The sequence below is a fragment of the Gastrolobium bilobum genome, unplaced genomic scaffold, assembly GCF_033153095.1.
Source record: "Gastrolobium bilobum isolate Gb01-03AN ecotype WA unplaced genomic scaffold, APGP_CSIRO_Gbil_v1 utg1738, whole genome shotgun sequence".
Taxonomy (NCBI): Eukaryota; Viridiplantae; Streptophyta; class Magnoliopsida; order Fabales; family Fabaceae; genus Gastrolobium; species Gastrolobium bilobum.
Genome location: NW_026898452.1, coordinates 238407 through 250977, shown reverse-complemented (window position 1 = coordinate 250977; position 12571 = coordinate 238407). Strand labels below are relative to the sequence as shown.

General features: G+C 36.6%; 3 protein-coding genes across 3 annotated transcripts in view; 1 reads left to right on the top strand and 2 right to left on the bottom strand.

Annotated features, from left to right (window-relative positions):
* LOC133316465 (glycerol-3-phosphate 2-O-acyltransferase 6-like) overlaps positions 1 to 12571 on the bottom strand; it is a 91129-nt gene that overhangs the window by 28974 nt on the left and 49584 nt on the right. The window lies entirely within an intron of this gene.
* Positions 5689 to 6534, bottom strand: LOC133316449 (uncharacterized). Its single transcript, XM_061518197.1, has 2 exons — positions 6271 to 6534; positions 5689 to 6174 (listed from the first exon to the last, which is right to left on the bottom strand). The coding sequence occupies exons 1-2, from the start codon at positions 6532 to 6534 to the stop codon at positions 5689 to 5691; spliced, it is 750 nt and encodes a 249-aa protein (XP_061374181.1).
* Positions 9277 to 12550, top strand: LOC133316448 (UPF0051 protein ABCI8, chloroplastic-like). Its single transcript, XM_061518196.1, has 3 exons — positions 9277 to 9792; positions 10472 to 10570; positions 12380 to 12550. The coding sequence occupies exons 1-3, from the start codon at positions 9277 to 9279 to the stop codon at positions 12548 to 12550; spliced, it is 786 nt and encodes a 261-aa protein (XP_061374180.1).

The following is a 12571-nucleotide window of genomic DNA, read 5'->3' as shown; positions in this document are numbered from 1 at the left end:
TTCTCTTATGTGACATAAAACAACTATTTTCCTAAAATTTTATGGTTGAATTGATTTTTTATATGCTATTAAAATTCGGTATTATGGGTTTGATTCTTATCGCTTCTATTTTTTTTTATAGAATTTCTTAGCACAAATAGGTAGAATCCACCCTTCATGACTAGTGAATTCTCGTGTGAGGAGACATGTTAGAGAAATATATAAACCATTGATGAATCTTCACACTTAATAACTTAATATTTTGGGTTAAGTTGATTCTTTACACTAGGTATTCCTTATAGTGAGCAAATTCTAAGTATAGAAATATTTTTTAGTGAGGACTCAAAATCATTAGACATCTGCATGTCCTTAAGCTTTAAGGGGGCGTTTGGTTGAGGAAATTTTTTTGGAATAGTAGGGAAATGTAATAGATAGAGAAATGATTGGAAAGATAGATAAAATGAGATAGGTAGAAAAATGTAAAAAAAAGTTGTTTGGTGGGGAAAAACTTTACTGGGAAAATTAGGTAACTTTTTAGGAAATGTATGTTTGGTTGGAGGTAAGTTATAGATGGGAAAATAATATTAAATTACAAAAATACCCCTGATTGAAAATAGCTTTTAATACTTCGGTGGCATGGGACCCACAGCTGTCAAATCCCAACACCCCCTGACTCTATCCAGCGACCATAAAGAAGAAAGGGGGAAAAATATCTGTGTCTGGGCTTGTTCATCGTCAAGGGTTCCGCTCTGCAAGCAAGGTGGACGTCGAGGCCGTGTGATTACAGTGAGATTAAATACTCCACTGAGATGGCATGAGCAACCAGTCGATGTTAGTGAGGAGAACCGACCTTGGAGCGTTACGAAAGAAAGCGGATGATAGATGAGAAACATGGCTGTATAAAAATTGCTCCACCATCGCAAGAGGTATGGTCATCGCTCTTTGAACTAATTTGTTATGGGTATCATCGTTGTTGTGGTCCAAAAATTGGTGTTCAATGAATGTATAGAAGAACCGTTATAAGTGATGTTTGTGTTCAACTCATACGAAGAAGCATTCACATTTCCCCTTCTGATTGGCGAGAAATATAGTTGTCAGCCATGGTACCTGGTGTTTATGGAGCTAAATGACTCAATTAAGCTCCCTGCAAATACGTTTTCCACACATTCATATCTTTAAATTAACTATGTCATAATTTATAAACACACACAAACACGTAACACTATAATCATATAAAAAATGGTCAGAACATAAGAAGTTAGGAATGAGTTTGTTCGATTAAACTATTCTTATGTTGAAAATAACTTAACAAATAAATAATAATGAAATTTTAATTTATTAGTGTATGTTGTTATGAACCTGTTGTTGAAATGTTATTGTTGGAAAGTGTTTCTTTTAAACAGTTTTGGTTCATAGTATAGAAATATTAATTGGTTTGTTGCTTGTAAGTTTAACCGAACCCGTGTTCTGTCTCCTTCTTCGTACCGCAGTAACCAAAAATTGTTTGTGAGTGGTGGGAGGAGTCTTGCAACAGAGTACTGTTTGACCATTGACGGAAGAATGGGTGGAAGTGGATCCGGCATAGGCGGAGGTGAAAGCCTAATTTCCAGGCATTCAGCGTCCTCGTCCTCTTACAGGGTGAAGATGTGCTATTGCGGAGTGCCGACTGCGTTGCGCATGTCAAATACACAGAGGAATCCGGGCCGACAGTTTCTTCGATGTGCTAATTTCAGGACTCAGCATGATTGCCACTTTTTTGAGTGGTTTGATGAACCAAGTTGTCGTAATTGTCTGATAGTGGAGAAATGTATGAAACAACAGAATGTTTTGCTAATTGTAATTGTTATAACATTTGGGATCATCATGACCACAATGTTGATCTTCCATTGACTTGTATTGTAATGTTTTAGGGTTTAGGGTTGTTGTATATAGTTGTACTAATGTTGTGTGGATCTGTAATTTAGGGTAACCGTCGACCATGATGGCCTTGACGTACCATTTCATCTTATGGGACTGATATGTACTTTTTGTGGTATTCACATAACTATTGTATGAAATTTGTTTGTTTGCCATTCGCTGTGGTTGTCAATGTGAAGAAATGATGATGTTGTTATGTGTGTCTATGCATATATGAATATGATATTTATTGAGATTAAGTTCTGATTTCATTATTTCATATAAAATGAACAAATAAAGCTTTTTCTCTCTTTTTCTTTGCTGCTTTTAATTCATGCACAGGCTGTTGGTGATCGACAAGGGAAGTTCTGGCGTGCACAAGCAGGAAAAGGAACTATAACGATACACAAGTTTTTACAAAGGGCAGCTATAGCTCATGATTTTATATGGACAGACAGAGAGGTGACTGATATGATTCGCTACTTTGATAGTCATGGAGATGGAGAGGTAATTGGACGGCAGTATTTACAGGAAACAGTTGGAGTGGATTCTTTTGAACAATTTTACTATACATGCATATCCACCAGAGGTGAGGAGTTGATTATCTGCTTCAGGTGTTATTTATGACAGAGTTCTATTCCTGTGAAGAATGCATGAAAACTTGTGATTGTTTTCTTTTTAAAGTTTGGTGAAGAGGCAAATAAAATCTTTTAAAATCTGGCCTTTGTTTATGTTCCTTTTTTGATTAATAACTTTTTTAATGTTCTGACTGTTGATCAAAATGAGTGTATATTAATGAAGTATAATAATTAAATGACATAAGCATTTTCTATGTCAAAGTGTGTTTATATCTTGGAATGTTTAAAGGCTTCGAATAGATGAACTTATAAACTTCATTTTCTTTTTTCTTCCTTGGACTGTTCTTTTGAGGTATTGACCGAGGTGCATGACCAATTTTCAGCTGGAATGCAGGTTTGTGACTTTCATTATGCTTGACATTTTGTTGTAAACTTTGGATCAAGCATGTATGCTCCAGGTTACCTTGAATGTCAAGCAACATCATGGATCACATGATCCTTTGCATATATCTAAGATATCCATTTAATGAAAATTGAAATAATGGTGTATGAGACCACTGTTAGAAATATAATTCACTATCTGTAGACCTGAACACAATGTGATTTTTTTGTTAGTGAATAGCTTAAAATGTAATAAGCTGTTTGAATCCCACTCTAGGTTTTTGCTATTTGTTTTTGTCATTCAGTTGCATACATCTCTAGATTACCTGGTATCCTATGAAGTGTTAGGTTTTCTCTGCTTTTGAGTGATCTAGTGACTGCTTCACATAAGTGCAGTCAAATAGGTTGGTTTATGTCTGTGCCCCATTGTGCATTAATTAATGCGGCCACACCTATGCCTGTGTCTGTTGATCCACCAGTCATTACGTCAAACTGCACTCCCTCAGTAGCTAATGGTTCTAACCAACCAAGTAATTCACATCATGCTTCAATTACTAGTGTTCTGTATTGAGACCTCAAACCCATAACCTAAATCAGATATTTGATAACCTTTGTCAACCAAAGGCTCATTCAATGATTAAAACAAGTGTCACTGGTCAACGAGAGAACACAGATGTGGAGACTGAAGCTGGAGTAATACCTGTAAATCTCGATTCCTCTATGCTACAGCGTTCTGTTTCATATGGAGAAAACAATTGTTATGAGGACATGTTAATCCTACTATCATTCCATCAAGTACCGTAAATATGCCTAAATTGAAAACAGATGGAGGCCAAATTCTTGAACAGAGCCAGACTTCTGTTAGCACTTCCCTAATTCGAGGAATCCCAATACATAGCAGGATGGGTAATCTTATAGTGATGTTATTGATTATCTGCTCGGTTTCAAACCTTCCCAAAGTATCCAATGCTGATTTTTCTGGAACACAAAAAAGTTGGGTTTGGACTTCAAAATGATAATTCAACTAAAGGTGGGACTTATTCTCTGCCTGATTTGACTAGTCAATCATTTTCCACACATATTTTCATCAGGTAATTCTGTATGTGTGTGTTTTGATTATCCTCTCAGGTTCTTAATTTAATCTGTCAAATAATTTTAATTCTGTAGGTGCTACCAATGACAAACAACCATAGTCAAATGCAGAGATAGTTCAGTATTCTCAATGGGGTCGCAATAGGAAGGGTCCTGCAACCAGCTGCAGAGGAAGACTAACACTGCAAAGTAACAAAATTTTTGTACCTGATAGCTTGCAGATGTTGGGGAATTATAATGTAGAATCTGAAGGCAAGACTTGTTGGGGAATAATGAAGCATCTCCACGTTGTGAGGATGGTGGAAGAGGATCTTAATAGCTGTGTCATTCATGGAAGTAGTAGGATCTGATAAGTTTATACATAGGGCTGAATGTGTCCATCAAGAGTTTTGTGCTGTATATGAATTTCGTTGTGTACTTTGTTCATAGTCATGTACAATTCCCATGTGTAACTTATGAAGCATGTAAATACTTTTCTGTGATGAATGTTTTATGAAGCAATTGCGGTGTTCATTATATTCAATAATTAATTAAGTCATGACAATGTCATTTTTTTATAAGATTGTCAATATTCGTGCCTTCCATAAGAGGATTAACCGCACCACAAACATGATCTTTTCAGAAATTAACACCAGAACTTTGTTGAACAAGGTTAAGAAATGACCTCATATTATATAAAACAAGAGTATCAGAACCGAGTACAAGGAAAAGTGGGGCTTATACAAGCAACATTAGGTAATAATTGGTAGCTCCTATGTTCCCACATATGTTTGCCTTGACAGTTACAAATGGTTCCATTACATCAATGAAGAATACATATAAATTGCATTTCGTGCTTTCAATCCATGTAAGCTTCTATCTTTGCTGCCATTTCTTATCATGGACTCCGATAACAGTTGCAAAACAGTAGGAGTTGGCCTTGACAGCAATATGATTGAACCAGCATTGTAGCACTACGTCACTAGTCAAATAAAAAAATAATTAGTTGCAATCCATGTACCAATATGATTTAAAACATTATGACAACAAGTTGTGCTGCAAGCGTGAAACTATTTAATGAAATTATCTGTGAATCAGTTTTCCATTTGTGACAACTTACCATCACTTTCAGTAACATTACTATTTAACAATGGATCTGGAGATATTTCACAAAAAAGTATCCACCATTCAATACCAGATTCACTATAATAAAAGCTTCTGACCTGCATAATAATACGTCAGTAATGAAAACATGTCTCCATTTAAGTCATACACTGTGAGAATTAATAAACACACAAATCTGAAGATTGATTAGCAGATTATGAACATAAAGCATAACAGTATAAAAAAGATAGTTCAGTATTAACTCCTAAGCTGCTTCCAATTACAAATAGCATACCTTTTGCAAAGACCCTTTGTTGGTAACAGATAACTTGTTATATAAATTCCCCTTTCCAGGCATACAAAATCTTACCGAAAGGTACATGGTTGACACTAACACAGCATTCATGTTCTGCCATTTATCTTCCAAATCCCAACGTTCATGTGATTCTCTAATTGAAAGTTGAAGCTTGTCCCAAAACCACACCTAAACCATACCAAAAGGAACCATACTATGTGAAGCTATATACACAAACCCTGCAAAAAACACTTTGCTGCCATATGTTTATAGAGAATTAGACAACATATCAGCCAGGAGACACTTCCTTTGCTGATCATTGCATTGCATGAAGACATCTGTCAAAGTTGTATCCTTTCCCAACTACACAGCAAGTTTAACCATCTATGAATCAGTCAGATCTCCAATTTTTTCCAGCTCTTCCATAATTGACATCCGCCTTTTACTCCCATTAGCTTGATGCTGAAAGCATGCAACTAGCTTGTCAATACCCTCACGGTAGTTTTGATTTATATCTCTCATTACATCAACTATTGGAGCAACCAATGGATCTTCGGGTCTGTCACGTTTCTTTCCCTTTTTTGCAGTAGCAGTAGACACATCTGAGGGCGGCACAATTTCTTCAATTGGGACATCCGGTATCACTGGATCTGCTAATGGTGTGGGTATGTAGTCCTCCGTGACGTCTATATATTCGTCAGATACATTCACATTCTCTGCATTGCATGCCGCATTTGACTCCATGACATTGACAGATTGTCCCATTGTCTCTGCATTACCTCCGGTTGCTGCATCCTTGCCAAATATGGTTCCCAAAATATCATAGTGGGGGAAAGGCTTGTTGTAAAGGCCCTTTGCAGTAGGGTGAGACTGTGGATAAACAGCAAAGTGAAACACTGAATACAAAAACAAAAAATTACAATTTACTTTGTTCATAATTAAACAGATAACTTCAAACACTTTCACCTTAACCCAGTCATCAAATATGTCCTTCTCGACATCAATCATTTTCTTCGAGTCGTTCCAACCGAAGCCACTCCCACCAGGACCTCCGGTCATTTCGTAAATGGCATTGTACTGTTTTTTCAACAATTTGACCCTGGAGGTGATGTGAGGGATGGCTTTAAGTGAACAATCAGGTATCTTGAGGTGCATCATCTTCTCAATTGCATTAGAGAAACCTTGTTTGAACCCGTTCTCACCTCTCCAAAGATGTGCAATTTCAGTCATACATTCGACCAGGATCTTATCTTCATCGACAGTCCAAGTGTGATTACGTTTGTTTCTGAAACTCTGGCTTTCCTCGGTCATAATTTCCAGTTACAAGATTGCACCTGCGACAATCAGTATCAAAATCAGTACACTTACTATTGGAGCAATTGTTTTCTCCCATAAAACTAACACGATTTAAATAGGTAACAGTGCAATTGCATAAACACCCGTTAACATAAACAAACGAAAATTCAATAAGTAGAGTACAGGTTCAAAATGTTTGTCAAAGTATTTCATATTACAGCATAAACGCAAATAGCTTCAAGTGTACATAACATGATTGACAATGGAAACAAAAACAAATAGCTAAATCATTTGTTCATCTCTGTTGAAATTCAAACACGATTCCTCCATGCGTTAAACATGTTCTGTGCCATTTCATCCCTGCGCAGTGTCCATGCATTAGACGACTCAACATGAGTGATCAAATCAACTCCTCCCAAGTTATCTTCAACATGTTGCATTTCAACTTCTTCAGCGTCCAATGGGTCCACTGTCATCTCTCTCCGTATATGGTTATGAAGCAAGCAACATGCACTAATAATCCTGCATTGAGTTTTAACAGGATAAAATGACTTGGATCGGACAATAGCCCAACGCCCCTTAAGCATCCCGAAGCAACGTTCAATCACATTCCTTGCAGATGAATGTTTCATATTAAAAAATTCTTGGGCTGTCCTTGGTTGGACACCGTGCCTCCATTCACTCAGATGATATCGTTGTCCTCTATATGGCGTAAGGAAACCTTCCCCATTCATGTAACCAGCATCACCTAGGTAATAGTATCCTACATCACAAATTACAGTTAACTTATATTAAAACATGTAACGTAGTAAGTAAAAAAACTGAACAATATTAAATGATCAACCACAGAGTCATATTGCATACCTTTAGGAACCTTCAAACCGTCTGGACGACTTATGGCATCTCTTAGAACCCTAGAATCTGCAGCTGATCCTTCCCAACCAGGCAAGACGAAAATAAACTGACCATCTTGAGAACAAACCCCTAAAAAATTAGTTGCTATCTCACCCTTTCTAGTCCGGTATCTAGCCTTATCCGCTTGTAAAGGGTTAATCTTTATGTGTGTCCCATCAAGTGCTCCCAAACAATTCTGTAATTCAATTTAGACTATTAGTAACACAAACACATGCTTGGTAACTGAAATGTATTGCATGAATTATACTAGTACGTGAACTATTAACTTACCTTGAACCACTTCCACTTATCATCGGTTGAGTTTTCCGGGATTGGCTCAGGTCGTTTCAAAAGAACATTATGACAACGCAACACTGAAAGCAAAACATTAGAGAACTGTCTACTAATGGTTTCTCCCGATCTCATGAATTGTCTTTTAATTATCCTGTTCTTCACATCGTGAGCTAATATGTGAAGAAAAATAGCAACCATCTCCTCTACACCCATATGGCTCGTTGGTTGAAGTTGACCAACAGTTTTAAGCAATGCACACAAGTTATGAAAACACCTCCTGTCCATCCGTGTATTCTCTATACACGCCGTGTCACTAATGTGAACAATCCTAAGGAAGTTTACTTCCCTTACTCTAGCCCTCCCACGTTCGTCCAATGCGACTCTCCTGCGTCTATTTCTCCGGTTTTCAGCAACGCGTAACAAGACAACACATATACTGACAAACATGTTAGTCAGTTGATGCAAAGACTCCAAATGAGTAATGAGTACGAGTATGACACTAAACTCCATTCCATTGTCGATGGCCATTATCTAACACGTGAAGGACAAAAAGATTCAGATAAGTAATGACCAAAAAAATTAAATATAATACTCATCGTATTGAAGATAATAAACATTGAGTAATATGGAAAACATAACCTCTCACCGACCTCATTCTTAACAAATTGGATTCCTTTTACATCAAAATGAGAGATTAAGTTTATGTATAATATGAACATAATAAACTTTTTGCGTAAACATAACTGGGCCATATTAAGGATGTGATGCTTTTGGATGGAACAATCCCAACTTCATTCTGATTCCTCAAGTCCTATCCTATTCTTAGGCTTTCAGTTCTTAGCTCGTAAACACTAGGAACATTGCATACTTTCAGTTCTTATTCTGTTTTCTTCGAAAAAATTGTTAACATAAACAATTATGACTTCCATTAAGCATTCTGTGAAATGCACTGTACAAAAAAGTAGTTTAATTGTTTCCAGCTGCCAAACGGCCTATCCTACAACAGCTAGGTGCCACATTGATCAGATGGAAAACAACATAATCTATCAGATGCAAGCAATATCCTTTTTAAAAAATGGAATTGAATAAGTAGAATCTGTTCATTAACCGTTTGGAATTTCCTTCTTATAATGGAAATCATTTTAATTTTATGCAACAGAGTCCACTCAATAGCATAATCATGATACACAAAATATTGAACCGAACATAAAGATCATATAATAACTAACTTTTTTCATATAAATATTTAAAAATTGTTACGAAGGGGAATATTTAGATGGAAGTAAGGTGTCGAGGGGAGGTAACATTTGAGGAATTAGGTACTTAGTTTGCCTATTTAATGACACTAGCATTGTCTGGTCATTATAAATTTATAGTGATGCTTACTTAGACCTAAATGAGGTTAAGATTAATGTATAGAGGTTTCACAATGAATAAGAATTTAACCCACTTTTGCTCAAACAGAGGCTATAGGCAGATGAAAGAGGGATGGATATTGCCATTTGCTCTGATTTGGTTAGAAAGTACTTGGGGAGAGTTGTGCTTAGTGGGGATAACTATTTTGCAGGTTTGAATTCAACAGTTTTTAGTGATGGATCCTTTTGTTACATTCCTAAGGATACTAAGTGCCCTATGCAGATTTCAACTTACTTTAGGATCAATGCTTTGGAGACTGGCCCTTTTGAGAGGACCTTGATTGTTGCAGATGATATTTGTTTTGTGGAGTATTTGGAGGGATGTACTACACCTTCTTATGATAGGAACCAACTTCATGCTGCTGTTGTGGAATTGTATTGTTCTGAAGATGCAGAAATTAAATACTCCACTGTACAGAACTGGTATGCTGGGGATGAGGATGGGAATGGAGGGATATACAATTTTGTCACAAAGAGAGGACTTTGTGCTGGGGCACACTCTAATATATCATGGACACAAGTGGAAACAGGATCAGCTATTACTTGGAAATATCCCAGTGTTGTTTTGGACGGAGATGCTACTGTTGAGGTAATTTATTCGGTTGCTTTGACTAACAACTATCAACAAGCGGATACAGGTACAAAAATGATTCACAAGGGAAAGAACACAAAGAGTAGGATTATCTCCAAGGATATATAAGTTGGAGACTGAAACCAACCCAATTAATTTTTCTCTGAACTTAAAAAATATCAACTTCAATTACTAAAAATCCATGCAATTTGAACATAAAAAGCCTCCCTCCAAATAAGCCTCCATGCTCCCCACTAACTTAATGCTATGATCTTAAGGCCTCATAGATGATGACTTCACAAAGGAAAGTAAAGAGTGGGGTTCCAAAAACAAGTCAGAAAATTAAAAGTAAAATCCAGTGCATATATGCTGCGAGATTAATCAGCACTAAGGTGCCACTGTTCTTTCTGTCCTTATCTTTGAGGCAGTGAGTAACATTAAAGCTTTGATGCTAAAAGATCTAATAAAACGTGATTGTACCATTTCATTTATAATCGTGACTGCACATAACTTCCAACAGGTTACCTCATTAACTACATTTTGTCACCACACAACACTTTTTCAATCTCCAATCTGTGTGCAACTTAAGCTCCAGACCTAAACACTAATTCACCTTTACTATACATACACAGTCAGAGAAGCACACATACAAACTGACAATTCCTACAACAGACAATATTACAATTCTTTGCTGCAGGCAATCAAATCAAAGGCACAGAATGCTAGAAACTCCTCTCAGTGTAACTCAATGCTTATTGGTGATAAAGCAGCTGCCAATACATATCCTCACATCCAGGTAAGTTCTTTCTTTTGTATTTATTTAATAAATTTTTCCTCTGCAAAAATTTGAGATTTCTGTTTATGCTTGTTTCAGTATGTGACAGTGTTAATAATTTTGGTATATATGTTGTTAAATAAGTTTGAGCCTTGATAATAACCTGGTACCTAGCACAATAAAATACAGGGAGAGGACAAATAAGTGAGCTCGTGAGAGAAAGATTGTAACCGGAATTCTGTAGTCCACGAATTTCAAGGAAACCAAGAACACTTACTTTTCATGCTTAAACTAGACCGTGGGAAGTAAAGACTGCTTCCCTAACACACAGGTTGAAACGCTCAAAACCCACCCAATCCCACAACGTTTGTCTTTATCGAATAACAAAAATGCAAAAAAAAGAGGTCATCATCAACAAGCAGCCATGTTAGTTCTATCAAAATTAAAGCAACAACTTCAAATGAACACTTACCCGAGCAGACTTCACCTAAAACGGGACACGAAGATTTTCTACGGTGATGGGTAGCTCTGAACAGAGTCCGCTGTGCACCAACACACGATGGGAATGGAAGCAGATCTACAAAATAGCAAGGAGACAAACATCATGCATTTTGTGACCTCAACATAAACAAACAGAAGCCTTCCATCATTCAACAAGCAAAAATCTACTCACGCCCTAAGCTGCTGACCACACAAGCTAGCAAAAATCAGAGGGTCAGATCGATCATTCTCTCTCTTGCCTTTTGAGAGGGTATAATGGGTGTGAAAAATTATAGTGAATAGTTGTTTACCCAGCTTTTTACAAAAAACCACATCCCAAAACGTTTTCCAAACAGTAAATAAAGATGTATTTCCGTTCCAAAATGTAAAAAGCAATGCATCTTAGATAAATGGCTTTCTGAGTGAATCCCCCTTAACCAAACAAGAGATTTCAAGAATCCTCAGTACATTTGTATAGGAAACCTGTGAAAAGCTTCAAGCCAAACGCCCCCTAAGGGAAAATATTTGTACAAATTTGGTTCTTCTTTTTGGTGGTTACTAAGTTATTTACATATCATAATTATAATTAATCATTAATTAAATATGATAACTAACTTGATTAATAATGTGTCAATAATTTATTAAGATAATGCACTTAACTTTTTATAAACTTAGTTTACATGAGTATTTCTTTTGTTCAAAATCACAAAAAGTCGCAGATAGAATACTACTAGGGATGTGTTTGGTACAAGGTTTATTTTGGGATTGCTGGAGAAGTGTGGGTGACTTTTGTAGTATACCATGTTTGGTACAAATTTCAAAAAAAATTATACCTGCAAAATATGTTGCCTGGGATTTGCGGTTTGTGTGAAAATTGTGAGGAAATTTACTGTTTGAAAATACCACTTCCCATGTGGTATTTTTCGTTTGCCGACTAAGTCTTATTTTGGGCTCCAAAATAAGGACGAAAATGACCCTCGCAATATCTCTTATTTTGCCGGCTAAGTCTTCGTCGTTGCCATCCGGGTGAGTCTTTCATGTCTCCCTCTTTCCCTTTCACGGTTTACCCCTGTTTTATAGATGGTGTAATGTTGCACTCCCATCCTCTGGGCTTAGTAGCGAGTGGCCCAATCGTAATAAAAGGCAACCGGCTTATTTAGTGGATTATTTTCAATAGTCACTTAAGCCCAGTTTATTAATTGTTCATGAATGGTCTGTTAAATTCTATGTAATGAAAACTACTAAGAAAAACTAGATATTAAATAGCCCAGGGGGCGTAAGAGTAAAAGATAGAAAAGTTGGACAAAACTCTCTTATCTCTCTTTTTCTCATCTCCTCTCTACTTCTTAGATCGTGAACCTTTCAATTGGTGCTTTCATTGCCCTCATCTTTTCTGCTATGGCTGAAAACACACACATGCGTGATTTACAACAACGCTTAGACACCTTGGAGCAACAATTTCGTGCTGCTGAATTGGTCCATGAACAACAATACCAGGGCCTCCAAGAGTCTAATACATAATTACAAGATTCCCAAAATCAA

Coding starts and splice junctions, on each gene's coding strand:
- LOC133316448 (XM_061518196.1), top strand. CDS start 9,277: ATGGATATTGCCATTTGCTCTGATTTGGTTAGAAAGTACTTGGGGAGA. Junction 9,793..10,471: donor ACGGAGATGCTACTGTTGAG/GTAATTTATTCG, acceptor TCTTTGCTGCAG/GCAATCAAATCAAAGGCACA. Junction 10,571..12,379: donor ATACATATCCTCACATCCAG/GTAAGTTCTTTC, acceptor TCTACTTCTTAG/ATCGTGAACCTTTCAATTGG.
- LOC133316449 (XM_061518197.1), bottom strand. CDS start 6,534: ATGACTGAAATTGCACATCTTTGGAGAGGTGAGAACGGGTTCAAACAA. Junction 6,175..6,270: donor TATTTGATGACTGGGTTAAG/GTGAAAGTGTTT, acceptor GTTTATCCACAG/TCTCACCCTACTGCAAAGGG.